The sequence below is a fragment of the Mustela lutreola genome, chromosome 4 (assembly GCF_030435805.1).
Source record: "Mustela lutreola isolate mMusLut2 chromosome 4, mMusLut2.pri, whole genome shotgun sequence".
Taxonomy (NCBI): Eukaryota; Metazoa; Chordata; class Mammalia; order Carnivora; family Mustelidae; genus Mustela; species Mustela lutreola.
In genome coordinates this window covers 199,593,147-199,617,746 of record NC_081293.1, presented here as the reverse complement: position 1 = coordinate 199,617,746, position 24,600 = coordinate 199,593,147, and the positions used below count along the sequence as shown (strand labels likewise).

The 24,600-nt window shown below is 60.6% G+C and overlaps 1 protein-coding gene across 4 annotated transcripts in view; it reads right to left on the bottom strand.

Moving 5' to 3' along the window:
* Positions 1–24,600, bottom strand: part of DPP6 (dipeptidyl peptidase like 6) — an 848,700-nt gene that overhangs the window by 1,976 nt on the left and 822,124 nt on the right. For all 4 annotated transcript variants that reach the window (XM_059172341.1, XM_059172343.1, XM_059172340.1 and 1 more), the window contains exons 18-25: positions 18,845–18,943; positions 14,454–14,523; positions 12,654–12,848; positions 7,412–7,466; positions 4,858–4,969; positions 2,862–2,920; positions 2,054–2,126; positions 1,882–1,955 (exon numbers count right to left, since the gene is read on the bottom strand). In XM_059172341.1, coding sequence (XP_059028324.1) covers positions 1,882–1,955; positions 2,054–2,126; positions 2,862–2,920; positions 4,858–4,969; positions 7,412–7,466; positions 12,654–12,848; positions 14,454–14,523; positions 18,845–18,943 — 737 coding nt within the window. The remainder of the gene's footprint in view (positions 1–1,881; positions 1,956–2,053; positions 2,127–2,861; positions 2,921–4,857; positions 4,970–7,411; positions 7,467–12,653; positions 12,849–14,453; positions 14,524–18,844; positions 18,944–24,600) is intronic.

Here is a 24,600-nt window from a genome sequence, read left to right as displayed (position 1 = left end):
CCCCGCAGGCCCGGGGACACGCGGGGGATGCGAACCCAGCACCGCCCAGACACCGCACACGCAGGGCTCCGTTTCAGCCGGAGAACCGGACTTCCCAAGCCGCTCCTCCTTCTCTGGGAGGCTCCGCCGGGCACGGCGGGCTCTCAGGGAACCCGCGGGCTAAATTAGGACACGTTTTGTCCAACAGACCCTGGCCCAGTCTGGATCTGCGGGTTCGGGTTGGATACACAGCCCGGGACTACAGGGGCTCTGGTCCAGGTCTCCAGGCACCAGGCCACCCAGAGACGTGGGAAGAATTCTGGGCTGTCTCTACAACCCTCACCTGCGTTAGGCTCACCCTGGGGCCACGGGCAGGGACCTTTCCTGGGCCTCAGTTTGCAGCTGTGCCAAGTGGAGGTGGTCATCGTCACAGAACCCAGCTCATAAAGTTTTGTGAGGATTCAGCGCTTGGAGTAAGACCAGACCGCATGGACCCCGTGTAATGACGCCCCCTGTCCCCTAGGGGTGCTGCAGCGTTGCCACACAAGGGTACCGGTTCGGCAGGGACTCAAAGCCAAGTCTAAGTGATGGGGAAGCCCACGCGCTTCCCATGAAGCCAGGCTGCCCCAGCGTTTGTAATCCCGCTTCCTCCAGGTCTCCGGAGTATTTCAGAGTACTTCTAAATGATGGAATGGAGCTCTTACACAGACTAAAAATGTCTGTACTACAAAAGGACCCAAGGAAGGGTGTACATCTCTCCCGCTCTTGGTCCCCAAGCCCTATGCCCTTCCCTGGAGTTGGTCACGGACACCAACTCGCTGCGTATCTGTGCAGATATGACTGTGCCTGCAGGCAGGGCCCTGGGCTGGGGTCCCTTTTATGGTCTCTACTGTGGTCTACAATGTGTCTTGCTCAAAACCTTGCTCACTTAGCTCGGTCTATGCCGTGGGGAGTGACTCACATTAGCACATGGAGACTCCCCCTTCAACCTTCCGCGGCTATTACTATGTGTCTAGAATGTATTTAACAGTACTATAGCGACTCTCAACCTTACCATGATCTGAACACTCTCCGGAGTAAACTCAAAGCTGACACGAACCACTCATCCTCTCTCCACTCATCAACACTCAGGCCAAACCCTTCCCTGCAGGAAGCGCCCCTTGCGGGCGCAGCCACCATGTGACCCTCCAAAGCAGCAGCGGTGTGGGAAGGCCAGGAGCTCAGGACGAAGGCAGGCGGCCGTCCGTGCCAGGGGCTGCCTAGCGGGCGAAATTTCCCATTTATCTCTAGACCTGAAAAGGCCATCGGGGTAAGATGTGTTTTGCCAAGGGAACCCATGGTCAGGAAGGAAACAGAAGATGATTCTAGAAGCCGCCCAGACGTGAGCCGCTGGGTCAGTATTTGATGCCAGTGAAAACAAGCCTGTGAGGGCAGCCCTCTAATGGCTTCTCAGCCACAGAAGATTCTGGAACATTCTTCCAGAATTCAGTAAACGTGTGTTGCTGTCCAGAGGGAGCTGGTGCAGAAGGCTCAGGACCTGCCCATGGGAAGCCCCCAGCTCTCCAGGAGGCCGCTCGCCTCCGTGCTGGGACAACAGCCCCTCCTCACCCGCCAGGGCCGCCTCCAGCCTCACTGTAGTGGTGTGTGGCCGTTTTGGCCGTTTTGCCCAGAGATGGGGGGCAGTGCAGTTCTCACCGGCCTTGCACAGGGCTCCAGGGCAGGATGGAGCCCTCATCACCAATTACTAGAGAAGACAAGCGTGCGCCGATTCGTCTGGCCCCACGCGTCCTGCCCGCCTAGGACCGCCGTGCTGCAGGTGTGTCTGCAGGACGGGGACTGACTGAGTACCCGCCGGTTCCTTTTCCACAGAAGGAGCGGAGCAGAGACGTGCAAATACCGTACCTGTAAGCTGTAATTAGCCTTCCCCTTAATTAGCTGCGTAATGAGCTCTGCCGTGTGCTGGAAATGGATTTTCTCTGTTAAAAATAAAAAAGAGAGAGAGAGAGAGGAAAGGCCCAGTTAGTCCCCTAACAGCATGAAGGCAACGCGGAGACGTGGCGTCCTTGGGCCTTACCGTCCGCCGTTGCGTGAATGATCAGAAACTGCTGTCCCTCCAGGGCCGACACGCGGTGCGCCACCTTGGTCATCTGCACACGCGGGGGCAAGGCGACAAGGTTAGTGGGCCCTGCTGCTGGCCAGAGGCTCCTCCTGGACCCCTGACTGAGACGGGCCGGGGGCCGGGGGCCAGTCTCGGGAGGACCGGGGGCTTTCGGGTGCCCTGGGGGGGCACCCACGTGGAGGAGGAAGGGGGCATGGGAGCGGTTTCACCCGCTGTGGGAGGCTCTGGGCCTTATTTCCGCCAGTGCCACTGGGGGAGGACAGCTGGCCGGACAGTCTGTGCACAGATCCCGGCTCTGAAACCAGGCCACCCCCCGCCGCCAAGAAGCACCACACATGACACCTGCACAGTCCGTTCTGTGGCCATGGAGGAGCAGGTGGCATCAGGGGACTTTCTGTTGCCCAACCGATGGCTTATTTTCCCAAAAATAGAGCCAGCCTTGGGGAAGGGGTCGGGCAGTCATCTGTGCCCAACGAATGTGGACCCTGGGACAGACCCTCTGGCCATTGGAAGACTTCCCTAACTCTGTCCTCACCCCTCGGGTGCCAGAGAGGGAAACCGCGCAGACCTGGAGGAGGCCCTGGTCCCCTCGGCTCACAGCCTGGAGGAGGGTCTTCTCAGAGTGAGTCTGGTGGGGGAGACGGAGGACACAGTGGGCCCGGGGAGGCAGTGTGAGTCCCAGAGCTGGGCAAGGGGCCGGAGAGATGGGGCCGATATCACCCGATTCCCCATCCCGCCAGGCGGCCGGGGCGCCCACACATACCTCGTACGCCCTGTTGTCAAGTCCATGCAGACCCAAGTACCTCTCGGAAAATGCGGACGCTGGACACAGGCAGAGGAAGGCAGGTTACCCGGGGCGAGGCTGCGCAGAGCCCCAGATGCGGGGGCGCCCCCTTGCAGGGCAGATGCTGCTTCTAAGACACCCCTCAACCTGCGGGTTTTTGCCCGGGGAAGCAGACAGCACCGCGCTAGCATTCGAACACACTAGAGTTGGTGGTCGGGTTTAAGCAACAGACCAAATCTCCATCAACGAAACCATTCATCTGAAACCTCAAGAAAGAGGTAAGAGCCCTCCGCCCCCCACCTGTCCTTTGTTTTCAACACGTAGGAAAGACAAATCCTAAAGAGCAGATTTTCATCCGGATTTGCCTTTTTTTTTTTTTTTTAAAGACGAGACATGTCCCATTTTAGCTGAGACCCTGGCTCCGGGTCCAGGTTCTGGGTGAGGAGCCGGTGTCTACCTAGTCAGGACGGTCGGGGTGGAAGGAGCTCCAGAGGCTTCTGCATCCTGGAGTAAGGGGAGGAGACCGTGTAGGACCCCCGTCTGGAGCCCCAGGACCAGTCCAGGTGCAGATGCTCCTCATGTGCACTCAAATCAGGCAAACTTGAAAAGGCATGATTAAACTCTGAGGGGCGCCTGGGTGGCTCAGTGGGTTAAGCCTCTGCCTTCGGCTCAGGTCATGATCCCAGAGTCCTGGGATCGAGTCCCGCATCGGGCTCTCTCCTCGGCGGGGAGCCTGCTCCCCCTCCCCAGCCTGCCTCTCTGTCTGCTTGTGATCTCTCTCTATCAAATATATAAATAAAATCTTTTTTAAAAAAAGGGCTACATGTCTTCCCGTGGGAAAATTAATATTAAATTACTAAAACGTTGAACGAGAGGAGTCCTCACATGGCATGAGCGCGCTTCCTGAGAATCAGCGCGTCCTTTGTGAGCGTTCCGGCTGCAGGAGGCAGGGGGCGAGGGCCGCTGGACCCTGTGGTGCCCGAGGTGCCGAGCTGGGGTCCAGCGCCAGGTATAGCCAGGGTCCTGGTACCCTTGGCAGAGCAGCGACAAGGAACCCTCTCCATTTCTGATCCCGTTAATCGGGCTGCTTTGTGCAGTGTTGCTGGGGTTCACGGCCCGGCCTCCCACAGCCTCGGCCTGCGAGCCGGTTCTCAAAGCCCATAAGGAATACCTCGCCACGTGTTTTTAAAAAAAAGCATGAAAAAATTAAAAAATATATATAAATAAATAAAAAAGCACAAATGTCACCAAAGCACCCACAAGGAGAGCAAAGGGGCCGGCTGACCAGGACAGTGTGGGAAGCCTCGAATCCCAAAAGTGAGCCCAAAGAGCCACGGTGGCGCCTGGCAGAGGTCCGGTGCCCATGCGCGGGGGCCTGCCCCGTGTCCGCTCGCCCCGTCTGCCGTCCCAGGCCCCGTCCGATGCCCCGTCCCAGGCCTCTGCCTCCTGCCTTTTCGTCAGGCACGGTGCTGGCCGCGTGCCACCTGCACCCTGGGAGGCGGCTGAGTGCAGCTCAGCTGCCAGGCCCCCACCCGGTCGCCCCCCCCCCCCCCGCCACGGCCCTCCTCAGGGAATCTCTGCCCAAACAGGCCCCAGGCCCCAGACACAGAGCCCGAGCAGTGCCCCTGCCCCAATTCTGGGGACAGAGGGGACGGGGCCCCCGCGGGACAGCAGCCAGGCCCTTCCCGCCAGCACGCTCGCAAGGCTGCTGCCCCAGCAGGGGCCCCTCATGCCAGGGCCTCGCTCCGGGTCTCCTGTGTCGGGAAGGGGACACACAGGCATCGGTGGGCTGACCACTTCCATCTAAGTAGTGACCTGAAGCCCTCCCTCCCCTGACCTGGCTTCTCTCCGGGTCACTCGTTAGCCGCCGGCCCCCGGTGGCCTTCCCTTGGCGCGGGTGTGCGCAGCGGGGCAGCAGCTGGGAGCGCGGTGACAGGGGAGCACGGGGCCGGGCCGGTGGCCTCATGACCCTTACCGTGGAGCTTGAAGTCCGTGATTGGAGAGAGAGCAGAGCCACAGGTGAACACCGGAGCCTGGTTGTCCCCCTTCGCAGGGAGGATGTAGGTGCTCAGATACCCGCCGTAGTCCTGGGAGAGAGACAGGGGGGTGAGTGGGTGGGACATCGGTGACGCTCGGAGAACCGCGCAGATGTGACTCAGCGACTCCGCACGGCCACCGCCATCACGTCGCTTCTGGTAGAGCGTGAAGACCACGCAAGGCCAACTCCATCCCAACGAGATACACGGACGCGGCCTCTCCTCTCGGGGCCCCATGTCAGGCAACGTACAGATGACGGCCAGGCCCCTCAAAGTGATCCTGAGGCAGGGTCGACGAGGAGCCTGCGTCAGAGGGCCCCGGCACCCGTCTGCCAGGATGCCCGCGTCAGCGTGAGCGGAGAAGGCGTCCACGCGGGCGTGGGACACGGCAGCTCCTTTAAGTCCTATAGTGCCCTGAGCTCGGGGCTGACAAACAAGACCCCTGCTTCACCCGGGCCGTCCAGAGAGGGCACAGCCTGACCAGTGATCTGCCATGGACACCTCTGAAGCCGCCTGGCTCAGGTGTGTCCCCTCCCCCGACACGGATGGGAAGCTGTGATGAGCAGACGTGGGAAGGGGCAGGAGCAGAGCCGCAAGGGAACCAGGTGTTTTCTCCTGGGGGCCTGGAGCTGTTGAAGAGGCTGTGTGTGTGCATGGGAGTGTGTACTGGTGTTCGTGTGCATATGCACATGTGTGCTCATGTGTGTGTGGGACAGTGTGTGCACATGCATATTTGTGTGTTCACAGGTGTGTGTGCATGTGTGTAATGGGAGTATGTGTGCATAAGTGTATGCACGGGAGTGTGTGTGTATACTGAGGTGTGTGTGTGTGCGCGCGTGCATGTATGTGTGCTGGGGTTGGAGGGTCAAGCGTGCAGAAGCCACAGGCCTGACGGAGGCGACGGGGCAGGCCCTGCCGCGCCAGCCTCACTGCGGGGCTGACCCCTCAGACTGCGCGCTAGTTCATTACCATTTCATGCCGTTCCTTCCACAGAACAGGGATATCTTGTCTTAATGACAATAAAAGCATCTTTTTAGTTTCTAGTTTATGATTTTCATTGGCAATGGAATCGGTAGGTCCTCACATGTCATCCTACTACTGGTTTTCAAAAAACTGTGGACTGATGACCCCACACGCCGGCAGGGATGGGGAGCACCAGGACCCCTCACTCCCGGCTGGTGCGGACGCCGGATGGGGCAGCCCCGTCGAAGACAGCGTGGCGGTTTCTTACAAAACGGGCCGTACTCTACCATGTGATCCAGCAACCACCCTCCTCGGCATTTATTCAAAGGAGCTGCAAACTTACACGCACACAAAAACCTGTGCCTGGGGGGTCAAACCCAGGAGTAGCTGAGTGTCCACACAGGCGCTGCTCCTGGCACGATATTCTGTGCTGAGAAGTAACGAGAGCTCGAGCCATGAGACCCGGGACCTAAGTTACCAGGCGAGAGAGGCCGGTCTGGAAAGGCTACGTGTGCGTTTGAGGAGGAGCGAGCACTGACCAGAGACAGACCCGGGCCGAGGGTCCCCGCCTTGGCCTGGCCTGGCCATCCACCCGTCCCGTGTGGGCACAGCGTGTGACAAACACTGACACGCAAAGTCACACTACGAATGATCCCGAGCCCCTCACAGGCACTGAGTGGTCCCCGCCAACGGGGACAGAGCCTCTAGGACTCTGTGCCCAAGCTCTGGTCTGTCCCTGCGCCTAAGAGAGAAGCCATCGGGCCCTCCCCTCTGCCGCCTCACCTCCGGAGGGGCCCTAGGAGGCCCTCTGAGAACGCTGGGCGTGGAGGTTCCGGGGCGATGACCTAAGAGGTCGTCTCTGGATTACGTCTTCAAGCCTCCCCCCACCATGAGGTCACTGTGAGGTGACCTGTGCTCCCACAGGGCTCCCAGAGGGAAGCCGGGTCTGTGCGTGTCCCTCTGTGCCTCACTCCCTTGCGATCAAGAGGCCATGGATTCAGGCTAAGAACGGGGGTGAGGGGCGTGTGCCTGGGCCTGCTGCCCCCACGGGCTTGACTTGCAGCCCTGGGCCTCCAGCCCGTGGCCCTGGGCCGCCCTGCGGAACGGGAACCGCCTCCTTCCCTCCTGCCGTGCAGGCAAACCCATAAATTAATGTGGTCCTGCTCATGGAGATACACGGAAATAAAGACCCCTGCCGCCCTTGCTTCCCGGGGTACCACACCAGGCGCCATGGCTTCCCTAAGAAAGGGGGTTAGAGACCTAATGAAGTGCTCTCACGGGGTCTGGCTTCTCATTCTTCCCTTGCACACACGGAGACAGAAACTCTGAGGCCTGAGCGGGTCGAGGGGGGGCCCCTTGCTGGGATCTGTCAGCGTCTAGCCTCTTGCTTTTAGCAGAGCCGTCGCTCTCACGGCACGAGACCAGAGACCTCCCGGACAAATCTCGTCAGGGCTGGGTGAGGGGGCTGGGCAGGGCTCTCGGATGGGGGCGGGGACGGGGGTGCCCTGACCAAGCTCGGTGCCGGCTCACCTTCCCGAACACGGCCACACGCGTCTTGTCGATGTACTGCTCCTTCAGCATCATCCTGCAAGGCCAAAAGAGAGAGGGGGTAGTGAGTGCACCCCATGGTTTATGGCCTTTCCTAGCGCACGGACACGGGCAGTAAGTCCACACTGAAGGCCTCCAAGGGCCCGGGTGAGAACGGTCTGGGTCCCTCGATTTGCCGACCCAGAGCCGAGATTACAAAGCAGCCCGGGCCGTTCCAGAGACCAGGCGCTGCGGGGTCCCTGTCCTCGGCTACCATCTGCTCCTCACTTGGACCGTGGGACTCCCAACCGCCCCACACTCTGGGAGGGTCCTCTGGGATCTGCCTGGAGGGCAGACCCTGGCTCTGTGCTAAGGGGCTTGGAGTCAGGCGCCGGGCTCTCACCGCACCTGCCGTGTCCTTTGTCCCCAACTCCCGCAGGGGCCCCTGCCTTGTGCTTCCTGCCTCGGACGCTAGCAGCTGGCTGACCTGCCGGAGCCGCCCGGGGCCTGCCTCGCCCTTGCCAGCCTCTTACCGCTCCCCTGGCGTCCCTTGTATCCCCACAAAATGGCAGGAACCTTTCTGGTTTCTGGACTCTAATTCGGCAGTGGGGGTCTTGCCGCCGGCCGGCAGATGACCAGCTGCTTCCCGGGACTCTGCAAGTTGCTCCCCTCCTGTGTGCGCCCTCCGCCACCCATATAGCCCCGTCCCCCCATTCCTGCCCCTGCGGACCATTCCCTTGCTTCTGTCTTCTGGGTGGTGCTGGTTGGCCGGAGCCGGCCCATCCCTGACAACTGCCCTCCTAGGCCGGAACTGAGCCTAACGCTCTGGGTACCACGTCCTCAGAGCCAACACGTGGAGGACCAGCCCTCCTCCCCAGCTAGGAGCGACGCTGTCCCAGACCTCCTGATGGAGGAAGGTCGTGAGAGAATGTCAGAAGTTGGGCCTAGAGGCCACCAGGCCCACAGACGCGGGGAAGAGGAGGAGGTGGGAATCGGCCGATGACGGGAAGATGCTGTGCTTGAGCACAAGGGCTCTCAGGAGCGCGAGCGAGATTCGGGAACGAGTGGGAGAGACCACGAGTAGGTCCAGAGGAAGAGTCTCAAGAGAAAGACAGAGCAACACTTCCAGAACTGAAAGATGCCGACCACAGTGAGGCACGGGGTGAGCGACCTGCTCCGTAGTGAGCCGCGTCCCCGTGGTCCTTCCCCCCCAATACTGATCTAACGAGACACGGTCAGGGCGCAGAATGGTGAAGTCCTCCCCTGCCCCGCAGGACGGCACGAGATGGGACCTCGTGCTGCCATGACAGCTGTGCTCTGGCCACGGAGGGCTGGGCGCGGCGGCCTCTGCCGGACAGGCCTGGCGGGAAGGAGCAGGGGGAGGACAAGGGACTCTTGTTGCTGATTTCAACAGTGGTTACGGGTCAAACTCCGAAAATTACGGTCAAGTCCCGACCCCTAAAACCTCAGAGTGAGACCGTGTTTGGAAATAAGGCCATCAGATGCAGGTAGTTAAGAAGAGGTTGAAGTCCGTGCCCTGGATCCGGTGTGACCGGTGTCCTTGAAAGAGGACAGACCCAGAGACCCAGGAGGAGCGCCATAAAGACTGGAGATTACAGTCACGTGTCTGTAAAGCCAAGGGACAAGGAGCAAAGCCAAGGGACGGTCTGTGGGGACCACGGAGCGAGGAGTGAGGCACGTGTACCACGACGGGCTCCATTCCGACTTGCGAGATGGCTTGGATTTCCACCCTCAGCCTTCCGCCCTCCAAATCCGCGGAACCGTGGGCCTTCGGCGACCCTTTCCTCTGATCACCGAGCGACTCGCCTCCTGACGTCAATGCCAGAAATCCCGATACTGACCCTCACTGATAAGGTACTCCGGAATCTTCCAAGGGTGGTTGTTTTTTCCAACATCAACTACTTTTGTCATCTTGTACCTGTATTCTTGCCGACAAACCAAGCAATTCCCAGGTGGTGACTTGTCTTCTGGTGAACAGCGGAACCCCAAGATCAAGGAGAGCCCGATTTCATGTGCGGGGAGCACTTGGTATTGCTGGGGTCGTCTGAGGCCAGCAAGAGCCAAAGTGAGTCCGTCATGTGCTTAGCTTTACGGAGCACATCCTGAGATCGGTTCCACGCTGGTCGGCAGAGGCCCCGGGGCACAGGCCTCCAGCCCTCTAGAAGCATGGTCTCCTGCAGAAGGGGGCCAGCATGGGGATGCAGCGTGATGGTAGACCTGCTTGCTGACTGCTGTGGCCACCGCTGAGCCGGCCGCGGGGAAGCCAGGAGCTGGTCAGCGTGGGTGAGACCGAGGTCAGGAGAACATCTCACGGGCGGCGGCACAAGGTCCTGGTGAGCGGAGCTGTTCGTCTTCAGGCAGGGGGACAAGGTCAGAGAAACCTCCACGGTGTCTGTGCCACCTAAGCCGTGCTTCCAGCCACCGAGCACAGCGGGGCCCTACAGCGAGGCCTGGGTGGCCTGGCGTGGGGTCCTCCACTGGCTCTCTTGGCAACGGGCTCCCCATCACCCTGGTGGAGGCTCTCAGAACCTGGCTGCCCCTGGGAGACCCCCTTCCCACCTGGCCCTCCGCCCCCCCACCCCCCCAACCCCTGCACAGTGGCAGAGTCCCCTGCAGCCTGGTGTCACCCATGCCCTGGCACCCTTCACAGACAGCCCCGTCCAACCCAGGCACCCTTCTTGGGGACCCAAGCTGACACAGGGGCCACAGCACCCTCAGAGTGGGGGAAGCTCACAGCCCAGGCTGGATTTGGCAAGAAAGAGGAGCCAACGAGGGTGAGGGGAGAAACACGGCCAGTGCTTCTGTCCTGCTCGGTGTGATGGGGGCGCGGGGCCCAGCACTGTGAGGCTGCTGACCCGGGGGCCCCGGGACAGAGGCACGGAGGCGGGAGAAGATGGGACAGTCACACAATGGGCTGGGGACCACCGCCAGCCGCATGTTTTCTTAAACTTCTGATGAAACTGGGTTATTTCTTTCTGAAATGAAAACACAGAGGCCCAGACCCTAAATAAAGCTTGGTCGAGTGCTCTGTGGCTTGAGACATCGGGACCTCAGCTTCCCGCACGTCTTAAAAAGGCTGTAAGGTTTTCAACGGTTTATGTGTCCTCGTGTTTGCGAGCCTCGGTGGTCTAAACGTCGATGCTATTTACTGTCTTTCCAGAACAGGTTCTGCCTCGTTTTTTGAACAGATGGCCAGATCAACTCCTTATTTTTAGAAAACACAGTGAGTGTGAAGCTACCCTTTGCTGTCTTGTTCCCGTGCTCGGAGGGGAGCGACCAGCCCTAGCCAAGCACCTGCAGGGGCGCGGGCTGCCGGTGTGCCTGAAGGACGCTGCGACCTTCCGCCCGGGCCTCTGGGGCAAGGCGCTCTGTGCCCCACACTCCACAGGACCCGCCAGAGCGGGGTGGGCGAGGAGGGGCACCGAGGGAGGAAGGCTTTGCCTCCATCTCGCAGGGCAAGCCCCATCGCCGCTGATGGAAGTCCCACCCCCACAGGCAAGTCCCGACGGGACCCCTGCCCTTTTCCTAAGAAGCCTTCCTTGGCGGACACTGCTGGCTGCTGACCTGGCCTCCACCTTGTCCTCCCCCACAGAACCCTAGAGCCCTCCTGTCCACCTTTCTTCCCGTTCCCAGCTACGTGGGGGGACCCCCTAGGTCTCAGGGTGACAGCCCACACCTCTCTGGCCAGTCCTGGGTCCTGGATTCTGGACTGGTCAGGGGCATGTAAGGGGAGGTTTGGTGGGTGCTTCTGGGGAAGCTCCCCCCTTCTTTTCTGGAAGTTTCTGGAAAGGGCTCCCTCCCCAACCTGCCGAAGGTGAATGAAGCAGCAGGGACTGAGGTGCTCCTGGCAGCCATCCTGCGAGCAGGAGGAGAGTCGGCTCTGGAGGAGGCTGAGAAGCCTGGCTGGGCAGAGGGATAAGAAAGCCCGGGTTTTGGGGGGTACTGCTGAAGCCCGAGGCCTCCCGTCGTTCTGAACTTCCAGAGCCGGTATAATTGCTTATTTTAAAACCATGTTTGACTTTGCCTGCTTGTGTGTTAGCTCCCAGGCAAAAGCCCCCTAACAGACACCCTTCTCCGACCACCGGCCCCCAGAAGCTGCCCCTCCCCTGTATTTTCTGACAGGACCCTGGGCACATCGCCTCGTCTCCTCCACCAGCTCATGACGGCCTAGAACAGAGAGGACCGCCCTCCACTCACGCACCGCTTCACCCACTGACAATGACCTAACTCAGCCCACACAGGGGCCCCGACCTTTTCAGAAACAACGTCACAAGTCAGGAAGGTAAAATGTTTCTGACGTGCAAAGCACGGAGCCACGGCAAGAGCGGGGACGGGACAGCACGCTTCCTCGCAGCCCTCCAGGGCACAAGCCTTTGTCACCTGCACACCGTGTCCCACCCTGTCCACGTGCCTGGGGGCAGCGTCCCGTGCCCCTCTTCGCAGGGAAGACGACTGTCGTCACCAGAGGCCCCGTTCCGTGGGTTCCCCACCCCCTCCCGTCATTCCCCAGACACAAGCCCGCTGACCGGCCGAGCGGTTCCGCAACATCTCTCGGTGGCTGGGGCCGGCGGACCGTGAAAAGCCTCCCTGCCCGCGGGGTGCGAAGGCCGGCGCCAGCCGGGAACGGGCTCTTGATGTCTTTTTTCCAGGACAACAACGAAACTCCCGTCGTTTGAGCATCTGTCCCCTAGTGCTCAGCCTCCTTCTGTCCTCTGCTGGTCCCTGCTCAGCGGCTAGCATGCGCGGCGACACGAGACAAGGACGGGCCACACTTTGGGGCCAAGCGGGCTTTTCTGAGCGACCCCCGGGGGGCCAGGATCCTTTCCCTGTCCCACTCCTGTTGTCTCCCAACCCCGTTTCCCGTCTTCCCTGAACTCCGCTCTCTCCCTTGTGATGATTGGCAAAGACGTGTGTGTGCGTGTGTGTGTAAGTGTGTGCACACGCGTGTGTGTGCACCTGTGACCACGGCAATGGGGAGCCAAGCTGGTCCCACCCACAGGCTTGGCACTTTGTTTTCGTCCACACGCGAGCTCCCGGCGGCTCGGCAGAAACTAGTATAAGAGTCTCTGGAGAACGTTACTAGAAGCTTCCCCCAAAGGCCGCCTTGGAATCACCCGCAGAGTGCTGTGAGCGTGAGCAGATCGTGGGGGGCCGCACGCACCGAGCAGCCCCGCGACCACAGTCCCCCCCGCCCCTCCCGCCGGCGCCCCCGGGGGATCCTCACCGCACGGCCTCCATCTGGTCCTTCTCCTCCAGGGCGCCGAGCCTCCGCCCCACCTCGTGCAGGAGCTTGGTCCCCTGGAAGCCGCTGCCGCGGCCGTCGCACTTGACCACCACGGCGCCGTGGCTGCTCACCAGCACTGTCTCCCAGGTCACCGCGAACTTCTCGGCCACGCTCTGGCTGCCCGGGGCGCCGTCCCTGGAAGAGAGCCCGCAGCCTCGGTCTGCGGCGAGCGGCCGGCCCCACGGATGCCCGTGTCCCTCGGGTCCCCGCGCAGGGGTGACGGGCCGCCCGCCATGCCTCGTCCCCGGCGACTCGCCGGCCGGGATGGGGACCCGGGTGCCACGCTGAGGCACGGGCGATGCTTCCGAAGTCTTTTCCCTCTTGGTCGGACCGAGACGAGCAGGGGCACACCAGCCTCTCCGCGGCAACAGCAACGGGCGGCCGCCACCCCGAGAGCCAGCCCGCCCACCGCGCTGGCCGGGCCCGGCCCACGGAGGTGACAGCTCCCACTGCCCCCGCCATCCTGTTTTCCCCAGGGACCGAGGGCGTGAGGGCGAGAGGGCATGTCTGTGGGTGTGAGATGTGTGTGAATACGTGTAACTACGTGTGATGGGTGTGCAAGGGGTGTGAGAGGTGGTGTCTGTGATGAGTGTGGATGCAGGTATGTGCGCGAAGGATGTGTAAGCAGTGTGTGTGTGACGGGTGTGTGAGAGCTATGTGAGGGGTGTGTGGTGGGAGGGGTGTGAGGGATGGTATGTGAAGAGTGTGTAAGGGTGTGTGTGCAGGGATATATGTGAGGTGTGTGTCAACGGTGTTTGTGTGCAGGTGTATGTGAGGTGTGTGTGTGCGTGAGGCGTGTGTGTGACAGGTGTGTGAGGCGTGCATAAAGGTGTGTGTGGAAGGGGTGTGTGAGGCGTATGTGTGTGAGGGGTATGAAGGGTGTGGGATGTGTGTGAAGGGGTGTGTGAGGGGCGTGTGTGTGTGAGGGGCGTGTGTGTGTGGGCGTGTGAGGCACGCGGATGGTTGTCGGCCCACGGCTAAGCCTGCCCGACAGTGAGGGGAGCGAGTCAACGGCGGACGGAACCGACCCTGGGGTCTAAGCCGGGGGCAGCTCCGCGGCGGCTCCGTGGGCTGCCGGGGAACCAAGCCCCGGGCCCAGGAGCAGGCTCAGTCCGGTGCTGCGACGCGCACTCGGGCGCGAGCTGTCCCCGCGGTCCTGCGACAACGAGGCCGCCGCGGCTCTGCCCTGACCGCCTTCTGGTAAGCGCGTGGGGGCTGCTACCGGGAGGCCGTGGCCAAGCTCAGCCCCCTGCGTGCTCTGCGCCCCGAGACAGCACACACGGAGGCGAAGACAGGACGTGCTGCACATCTGGGTGGCATCTGCCCTTAAAAACCCCTCCGCGTGCCCGCTGTGCCTGCTGTGCCTGCGTAGACTCTGTACTCGGCCTGCGCCTCCTGCAGGACGTGCGCTCTCCGGGGCCTCCGCGCCGCGCCCATCGGGACTCCCAGCCCAGCCTCCCTGGCCCCGCCTGGCCGAGCCTGTTCACAGCCACGATGGCGCTGCCCGCCTGGGAAGACCTGCTCGGGTCTCGGACCACGAGTGGACTGTGGCGAGGGGTACGGGGCCCCCGTCTTTGGTTGTCGGGAGCCCTGACTGCGGCGGGCAGCCCAGCCCGCCTCCTGATCTGCTTTCCAGCCTCCTTCCGCACGCTCGTCTTTCTCTGAAGAGTTCCGCTTGGGTCCCCATGGTGTCACCGGGTCCCCAGGCAAGCACCCTGAGGCGACGGCAACGGTACTCACACCACCAGCAGCAAGGGGTAGTGGGCGGTGTCGGTGAAGGTCGCCGGCTTGAGGATCTGGACGGGCAAGTCTAGGCACAAACAGAACACAGGGTGGCCCGTCAGGGCGCAGTGCGCCCCAGGAAGGAAGGGCGCTGGCCACGGCGTGCCACGGAGTGCTGTGGAGGCCCCGGGAGAAGGACACTCTGGAGGGGACTTGGGGGGTCCCCCACAACCCCGGGGCTGGCCCTGACTTTTACCTCAGCGACTCTGGCCTGCCGAGTGACCTCAGGCAAATCGCCCAGCCACCTCGACACTGGGCTGCTCCAGCTGAAGCTTAAACCCAAGCTTGCAAACAGGGCGCCGAAACCCAGAGAAGCCTGGAAGGCTGCAAACCCTTGTCCACAGCCGGATTCCAGGCCGGGAGAAATGAAATCGCAAGGGCGCCACGAGTCTCTGCCCGCAGCGGTGCCGAGACATGCAACTCAGTGGGGACGGACATCGGGGGGCCACGGGGATGGGGACGGGATGAGAGCGGGGCACGGGTGGCAGCCCAGACGGCGAGGCTGGGAGCCGGGGCGGCCTCGCCGTGTGCAGGTCGGTGCCGGCCACCTGACTGCCCGCGAAGCCACCGCCGGGGGACAGCGAGAGCTCCGCGAGGGGGCTGTGGCGCGAGCTCCTTCAGATCTTGGCCCGGCAGCCGCGCACCCGGTGTGGGAGGGAGGGGGCTCCGTACCAGTGTCTTCTGCCCCCTCCCCCCAAACACACCTTCCTGCCCAAGTTAGAAATTGTTTATTGATGTTAACTACAGCCCAGATTAGCAATTAAATTGGAATTAGTAGCTTTTTCACCACGATTACCACGGATACATCCCAGGCTGGGGGGCGGGCTCTGCCGCCGGCTTCGACCAGGCTCTCATTACTGATTCCGGCCGAATGTTAATGGCTTGCAAATTGGATCAATGGCCCAGGGACCGGCAGAGAGGCAGGCGGCTGACTTTATCATGCAACATCCATAAAACATGGTCTGGGCTGCGCTCTGCCGCTGATAAGCCCGCGGGCAACCTTGGCCACGACTGGCTGCGTACAGGGCCGGGAGCCCTTCCTGAAGACGGACTGCTTCCCGAAGGAAAGCCTGAGCCTCCGGTGGCATGAAATGAAAAAATAAAACATAACCAGACAGGTCGGGAGGAGCACGTCTCGCAGACCGTGACCCCAGAGGGGTGACATTCCGGTGGCAGTCCCCGCACACGCCTGCTTTCCGAGCACCTGCGAGCATATCCCATCCACCCAGCAAGGAAACCTCGCACGGGAAGGAACTCGGACGGCAAGGGTGGAGAGTTGAAGATTTGTTTCTAAAGGTCTTCGTCTGTGTTTTTGGAGGGGATGGTGTTAGGATTTGGGAAACTGCTGGGATCGCGTGTGTGGACTGGTGTGGGGAGGAGGGCAGCGGGCCCTGGAGATGAAGAATTTTGTAAAGAAATATGATCTGGCCTCACTGGCTGTGATAGGAAGCAACGGACATGGGAAAATGTGGCGGAATGTTCCAGAAAAAGTACTGCCGAGGTTGGGGGTGGGGCAGGAAGTTGAAGTCTGACCACAGAGGGCCTCCAGGCCGGCCGCACAGCCTGTGCAAGGGCCCTGTGGTGTGCAGTGGGAATGAGCGTGAACGATGAACTCCACGCTGTCCTGTTGCTCTGGAGCCTAGAAATGTCGGAGCCCATCTCGAGGTCTGTAGATAGACCTGGGAGGTAGCAGGGGTCGGAACCAAAGTGTGGAAATTGCTTGCCCGTGTGATGAGCTGTCCTGCCGTCCTTCCGTCCTGCCGTCCTGTCCTCCCTCCCCTCCCTCCCTCCATCATTCCCCCACCCCCTGTCAATTTAAAATCATCCCATTTTCCTGCCTTTTGGTTCTTCCCTACAGAAGGAGAAACACGCAGTTTAAGGTTCTCATGAATTTGAGTCTGTTCTGAGTAACTGGACGCCAGGGTCCGTGTGGACCCTGCCCAGCTGCGCCCTGTGGGGGCCGCCCAGATTTTCCTCGGACCTGCTCCTGGGGTAGGCGGTGTCCCTGACGGGCCCTCCATAGGAGGGGTCTCCCGATCGGCCCAGCGTAGCTCTCTTCACGGAGCAGCAGGGACGGGGTGGGATCTAAGACAAACGAGCCAAGACTCGGGGGAATCCGTCAGGAGCTGCTGCCACCCCGGGCCGCACGCCCATGCTTCTAGCTGGTGTGCCCCTGTGTCTCCCGATGGCCATCAGAGCTGGGATTCCTGCGGCTCCCGTGTGTCCTCATGCTCTGCTGGTCTTGTGAGCTTTCTGCCCCCTCGTTTTCAGCTCTGTCCTTTGGTTTACTGCTCTTCCCGCTCTGGCCGATCAGCCTGCCTGGGCGCCCCCTGCGGGGCCTCCGCTTCCATGAGCGCCCCCTGCTGGGCTCGCCGCTGCCTGGGTGCCCCCCCCCCCCCCCCCACTGGGCCTGCCACTCCCTGGACGCCCAAAGCTGCCCAGGGCTCCGGGCCGAGTGGGTCTTGCGGAATCTGAGCGCATCTCGTGGAGACCCGGGAGAAACTCAGCGGGCAGGGAGGTGGCAGGAGTGACCCTTGGACCTGCAGCAAGAGACCCCCAGGGCCCTCACCCCATCTCCCGGTGGGGGCAAATGTGTGGTTTTCCAGTTTGTTTCTTCTCCTGCCCCCAGACCCTTCCCCATTTATCTCCTTCATCAGGAGGATCACCTTTGGGGTCTTTTAAAAGAGAAAGCCTCGGGGCTCAGAGGCAGGGGTCAGGATTTGGCACGCACTGTATTTCTTAATTTTCAGAAGTGAGTGCGTAACCCCAGCTCACCACCGCGGAGACAAGCTCTAACACAGACCCAGCAGGGCCCACTGATAGGACCAGGGGGTTTTGGCCAGCAGCCTGTGGATGGACTGAAGGTGCTTCTGAGTGAGCGCTCCCTGTGGGTCCACGGACATGTGGGGACTCTCCCCCACATGAGTCGAGGTCAGCTCCGGACTCTCTCCTCAGTGAGCGCCGGCTCGTGCTGCTCCCTCCCGGGTAGCACTCTCCCGTCCTGCGGCCGCCGGAAAGCCCCCTCCAAGGATCCTGTCCTGGTCCCACCTTCCTGGGAACCTTCAGGTGACGCCAGTCCACTCATGCTGTCCTGAACTCCTGGGCATTTCTCGGCCATATACACTGTCTGGGTCACTCTGCTTCTGTTTCATGGGGGTGAGCCTGGGCTCCTAACCTTGGGAGGTCACAGACTGTCAGGTCGCTGTGTTTTTTTCTTACAAGGGGATGCTTATTAATGCCCCTGGGCCTGCTGGCCCAGGTGAGGAGCCACTGCCCCTCTGTAAGGGAGCGGTAGGGCAGGAGCCTCCAGGGATGGGCTAGGGCGGCCAACACAGGCAGGGGCACAACGACCCCCGCCCCCACCCCTGCAGTTCAGACATCACTCCATCTCAACCCTCTCCGTCGACCCCTGGTGACCTGCTCGCCTTCAACAAAGAGCTCCAGCAGTGACGGTCAGTCCGGCCGAGTCAGCCCAGGAGAGGAAAGCTTTTTGAGAAGCTGAGTGATGGGTGGACAGAGCTGAATGAAGGTTGGAGCCTACCTTGTTTGAGAGAAGGGTGCTGCCCCCCAAAGCAGGGACAGAGCTCTGGGGGGAAGACAGATGTGTGTGGGGGCGTCGTGTACGTGGGGTTTCCAAGGGCAAACATCTGGCAGGCAGGGAGGCTGCCAGGGTGGGCCGGGTTGACCCCGGCGGGGGGTCTCGAGAGGGGGAGCGAGGCTCCAAGGACTCGGCTTCCCCCCGGGAGACACGAGTCCACTTCTGGCCAGGGGCCCGGGGATCCAGCACAGCGTCCGTGCTCGTGAAGAGAAGGGACAGCCCGAGACAAAGAGGGACACAAGGAAAGGCCAAGTGCGGGGTGCTCTCGGGTGTGACGGCACGCCAGCCCTCCGCGGGACCATCTCTCCAGTCCCAAGGACGCCTCCTCGGCCATGAGCATCACCGGGAGCTTAGACGATGAAGCAGGAAAACATCAGACGAACAGAAAAGAAATTTCTGAGGAAGGTTGTTTCCTCTGGATGGTGTCATGACTTATTTCCCCCGAAGGAGAGAAGTTCGGCCTGGGACCTCATTTACGGTCAGCCTCTTGAGGACAGACATCCATGCTCCCCTGCTTTTTTGGTCTGTTGCCCCAGGGGTGTCTTGGTTCTGAGCACAGCAGGCCCAGGGCAGGATGCGCTCCCCCATGAGCCCTGCCCGAGTCCCCCCGCCCCCCCCCCCCCCCACCGCGCGGACTGGGGTGCATGTCCAGCTCGGAGGCCGGGCAGTGGGGTGCGGGGGAGCCTCAGGGCACTGCAGTCCCTTGCTGGCCTCCGGGCGTCCCCTCGCAGGAGGACAACGCGGCACTTACTGTAATCATCAACCTCGACCTTCCTGTATTCCACCTTGGGCATCTGTCGGTCACGTACGGCCTTCTGTACACGCTCGTTTGTTTCTAGATCAAACATTTCTAAGAGAGAAAGAAAATCGGCACATTCAGACTCAGCGATCACGTACTGAAGCCACGGGCCTTTCTGCGGGTCAGCCCGCAATTTCCTACGTCAGGCCCGGAGGGGATGGTTCTTATTTCTTTTGTGCAGACCAGGAAACTGAGACGAGGCGGACGCCCTGTCCTCGGGGCAGGGGCTTGGGCAGGTGGAGGGTTCTCTCCCCCGTCTCAGGTAGACCCTCCACTGCCCACAGGTTGGGGTTCCCATGGCACCTCCACTCACATGCATAGGGCTGGGGGTTTCTTTTTTTTTAAGATTTTATTTATTTGAGAGAGAGAGAGCATAAGCAGGGGGAGTGGGAGAGGGAGAATCAGGTTCCCTGCTGAGCGTGAAGCCCGATGCGGGGCTCAATCCCAGGACCCGGGGATCATGACCTGAGCTGAAGGCAGACGCTTCACTGACTGAGCCACCGAGGCGTCCTGGTCTGGGTTTGTTTCATCCCCAAACTGCTGGTTTCAGAAAACCAACATCACATATCTGTTAGGACGGATGACCTTCCAAACCCAGCGGCCACGATGACCACAGAAGGCAAGGAGGGTAGAGGCTGGAGTGTGCTCTTCATTCAAATGTTGCAGGAAAAGTGGATTCAGATCTCTTATCCGACTCATGATGTGATCTGGTTTAGGACACCCTAATCTGGATGTCCCTACCAGTTGGCCCTAAAGCCACAGGGGCCAGAGGGTACAGCACAGTGGGACCGGCCCTTTTGCCCAAATTAGCAGGAGACGGCATAGCCTGGGCTGGGTCCTCACGGGCAAGTGAGCCCGGGCGGTGTTTCCCCAGCGGCACGGACGCCCCTCGTTAGCCCACGTCACCGATTTCCTGCTGCAGAGGCCCTTCCTCCTCCGTCACCATCTGCTCCGTAACCAAAACCACCCGGCCTTTCTCATGTGGAGCCCACGCATGGGGACACCTAGTGGCCCACTAGAAACGGAAACCTTTCGTCAAGGAGCTCCAGCTCTGGCTCCTGAAATAGCTCTGACACACTCATGAATACTTTCCCGAGTGGACTCACACCACAAGCAGCGCTCCGGGAACGGGGAAGCTTCCCGTAACAACTCCCTTTCAGAACGACAGACCATGAGTCACTCCATGACGGCGCACGGAGGCCCAGTATGGCCCAGAATCAGGGGACTCGGGCACCGAGTGGTTTTCTCTGAAGGACACATGGCCACCAGGGATCTGAGGGCCTGTCTGTGAGTGGGGCCGGCAAAGTCCTGCGGCCACTCGTGGACAGGGACAGTTCCAGAACGGCGATGAGCAAACAGACAAAACCAAAAATGTTTTACAAGTTGCTGGACACGTATTTGAAAATTAAGCTTTGATGAAAGGGGGCGTGGGGGAAACGGTAATGCTCGTTTTCAAGTCGAGAGAGTTAAAAATAAAAAACCCCTTAAGCTGGACCCAAACCATGGAAGATTCTGAACATTGTGTGGCAGGCAAGAGATGGTGTCCTTTGTAGACAGTGGGTTTGGACACTGTGTCTGCAAGGGATATACCGGGAGGTCCAGGAAGACAACCTGAACCTTGAGACCTGGAGATGTGGCTGAGAGAGGGCACACTGTACCTCGGGGTCACGCACACAAGTTGGGGCAGGGGCGCTGGCCCAGGGTGGCGGGCGTGCCCCTCAGCCTGCCCCACACCCCTGCCTGGACTCCTCAGAGAGCCCACATACCACTCACTTTTGTTGAGTCTAAATGCCCTCATCCGTGGGGTGCCCGGGGGGGCTCAATTTTTTGAGTGTCTGATTCTTGATTTTGGCCCAAGTCATGATCTCAGGGTGGTGAGATCGAGCCCCATATCTGGCTGCGCGAGGCGGCGATTCTCTCCCTCTCCCTGCCCCTCCCTCCCCGCTGTGCTCTCTCTCTCTCTAAAATAATAAATAAATACATCTCATTTAGTGCCCTCAGCCCTTTAGCAGTGTTGTGGGAGGGCACTGCCAGGGGAGAGGAGCTGGTCCGTGAGACGGGAACTACTTCTTATTTGTGTTCTCGTCCCAATGATAGGGCAGAAGTCTAGAAGGCAGCTCTGCAGAGAGCAGGAAAATCACATTTTCCCAAGTCTCTGCTGCCACAGGACCTTGGCACAGTCACTGACCCCCATGACTGGAACTTTCTTTGCTGGCTCCTCCCTCAGGCCAAACATGACATCCACAAATAGAAGCCCAGCCTGGGTACCCGCTCTGAACACAGCGGTAAGGGTTGTGGTCTTTTGCCTGACTGCCTTTCCCTGACCTCCAGCACCCAAGGCCTCAGTGCTCGGTCCCGTTTCAGAGAAAAACCACACGAGTTTCCAGTCACCCGCGTAGATGTAGACATCCAATCCATACTCCAGAAATGACGTATCTCCCCTGAAGCCGAGTCTGGGTTTCCACCCCAGTCCTTCTCCCGGACTCCCCATGGCCCCGTTTCCATGGCCCCGAGAAGGATCCGCTGGACAGGAAGCTGCGAGGGCCTGGGTGGGGTGGGGGGTTCCTCCTGCATGTTCCAGGCCTCTCGAGCACTAAGAGTTGACACCATGGGAGGCTTCCCCGCCCCCCTGCTTCCCGCCACAGAACCAAAGCACACTTCATTACACTGACTGGAAAGCGTGCAGCGCTGGAAGGACTTGTGACCAGTGCGAGTCTATACTGAGTTAATGCCCGGATCAGGACGCAATTCACGCACGCTGCCCAGACCTGCGCTCACTGCGGAGCCAGTGCTCAGGTCTCCCGGGGTCATCGAAGAGCCCGCCATCCTTCCAGGCCAAGTGTATACACGTGGGTCAAGCCGGACGAGGGCAATTAGCAGCACTAATGGGAACAAAGGTGGGCACAGCTCCCAGGAGGCAGCAGCACGCTCCTGGGGCGCGGGTCACAGTCTCTGCCGGGGAAGTCTGCTGGTGGCGAGGCCAGCCCGGACCACCGGCTTCCGAAACCAAAGAACCTACAGAGCCTCTCATGGATTATTATGCTCCTCTCGCCGTGTGTGCGTTTGGATCCAGTATGTATGTATGTATGTATGTATGTATGTATGTATGTATGTATTTATTTCTCTTTCTTTCTTTCTTTTTAAAAAATATTTTTATTTACTTATTTGTCAGAGAAAGAGAGAGCGAGCGAGCACACAGGCAGACAGAGTGGCCGAGGGAGAAGCAGGCTCCCTACAGAGCAAGGAGCCTGATGCGGGACTCGATCCCAGGATGCTGGGATCATGACCTGAGCTAAAGGCAGATGCTTAACCAACTGAGCCCCCCAGGCGTCCCTGGATCCGGTACTTCTGACATCACTCGGCAACCTCTAACGCCGATCCTGAAGGAGAAATTTCACACGTAGTTTGCAGTGTGTTTTTGCTGCCCACCGAGCTCAGCTCGCCTGGAGTTACGGAGAACCCACGCTCGCCGCAGGAACAGCCCTCCCACTCCTGGACCCCGGAGCTCCGGCTTCGAGCGGGGGGCACGTGATATTCGAACGGAGCACAGACCCCGTGGACTCTGCCTGAATAGCTCGCCTCTGCCCCGAAATCCCACCCTTCACAGAGGCACCAAAGCAACAGACTATTAAATTTAGTTAAATATTAGATTTCCCATTTAATGATTGCCCACACAGCTGGTTTTATCAGCAGAGAGCTGGCTGGCCCACGGGGGAGTTGAGTTAAGCCATTTTATTTGTTCCCATAATTGCATTCAAAGAAGGCAGGAGCTCAGCAGAGGAAATAGGAGAAGATTGGCGTGTTCCCGAAGGACCCTTCTTTTGACTTCACGGCCATGGGGACCTCCCGTCGGGAGCATACAAATGGCCACTCCTTAATTAAATGTGAGCCCCCTCTAATATTTGGCGGAATTAGCTATTATCAGATCTGGACACAGTGAGACGGCAGGCGCGCGGACCGGCTCAGAGGGGCCGCCCCCACCCCAGCTGGGCCTCTGCGGACTGGTGCGCCGTGGCCCGCGGGCTGCCCCAGACCTGCTGCTCACGGCACTGCGGGGTCCCTTCTTGGCCGCGTTCAGGGAAATGGGACCAGAATCTGCCAGAAGCCAACGGGCAGCCGACCTGCGGGGGACAAAGGCAGTGGCCGCTCTTCTGTGTCCACGGGAAGGAGAGGCACAGGAGCGAGTGCCTGGAGATCACGCCCCGTGGTGGGGTCTCCTTGCCCCGCCGGCGTGTCCGGGCCTCTCGCAGCCGGGCCACAGCCTGGACGGCGCGTCCGAGGAGCCGAGCTGTCCGCCCTCATGGTAACACCAGCCACGTAGTGACTGTGGTTTTGTGGCTTACCTGTCTGGCACCTAAGTTGTAGGAATGCCCAAGCCCCACATGAGTGTACTTGGGTCCCAGCCATAATTACGTTCTTCGGGAAGCCGCTTCTAAATAATTCAGAGTCACATCTGCGAACACAGCCGCAGGCTCTGCTCGCAAGGTCAGATTTTCTGAAAGGAAAGAAGCCGCGTATCCCCAGGGTGGCGCTGGGGTCAGCGGGGAGGACGAGAGAGGACAAAGAATTCTCAAACCGGCATTTCACGTGGCAGAGCATGGCTGGGGCGGCTGTGCCGACCGGCCCTGACCTGGCCGGGGCCTCTCTCCAGCAGACCGGCATCGTTCCCGAAGCTTCTGTCCTCGGGGCCCGGAGCTGCCACACGCACAGGCCGCACACTAGCTGGCAGACCAGGCTTCCCACGGCGTGCCCCAAAGTCACCTTCCCGAGAGCCGGGGGGCCCACTGTCACTGCCGTGTGCACCCAGCGCCCACGTCCCGTCTCCGTCCACACAGCCAGGCAGCACGGCCTTCCCGACACACGAGGTTTAAACACGGCGAGGGACTTGGCGCGGAGTCAGACTAACCTGGGGTTGATTTTGGGAGCTGTGATCAGAGAACCTGGTTTAGACGATGACGACAACACAGCAGAACCAGAGGCTGGAACTCTCAGTGCAGGCTCTGCCGTGTGCCCCGGCCCGCAGCGTCCAGCTCTCACGACCCAGGAGGACCCACACCTGTCTGCGCTGTCCCCCTCTGGGCCGGGGCAGGGCCGGGGGCTGCCGGGGTTTGGGTCTTCTGCTCCAGACTACTTCGCACGTCCCAACATCCGCGTGAAGCCCACTCCGCCGGCTTCCGTCCACATTCACCGACTGACTTCCTGACCTGAAAAATCCGAACATTTGACCCCATCTTCAAAAACATGGGAGCGCACGGTGGTTTGCGGTTTCTCTGTCTTCCTTTCTTTCTTCTTTTCTCTCTTTTGAGGGAATTCAGATGATCTGCTCTTGGTGCATCAGAGTTCCAGGAGGAACAGTGTGTTAGCCGTTGGTGATTTCTGCAATCCGAGAGCCTCAGTGTTCATCTGAGACGTGGAGCCAGGTCGCCCTCCTCTGGGCTTGTCGGTGAGGAGTAGGAGCCGCGTCATGTGCCCTTCGGCCGCCCCTGCGACCGCCACAGCCCTCAGGAGTGACGTGTTGCATCTGACCAGCGAGGTCGTGCGTCTGGCATCTGCTGAGGACACGGGGGACGGAGCTGACCGCAGCAAGGGAGGGAGGGAGGCGGAGGGAGCCCAGAGGCGGGCACAGAGGCTGTGGGGTGGGCAGGCGCATGGCCCACCGCCTCCCCAGACCACTGTTCCCGGGGCGTGAGGAAGGCCCTCCAGGGGGC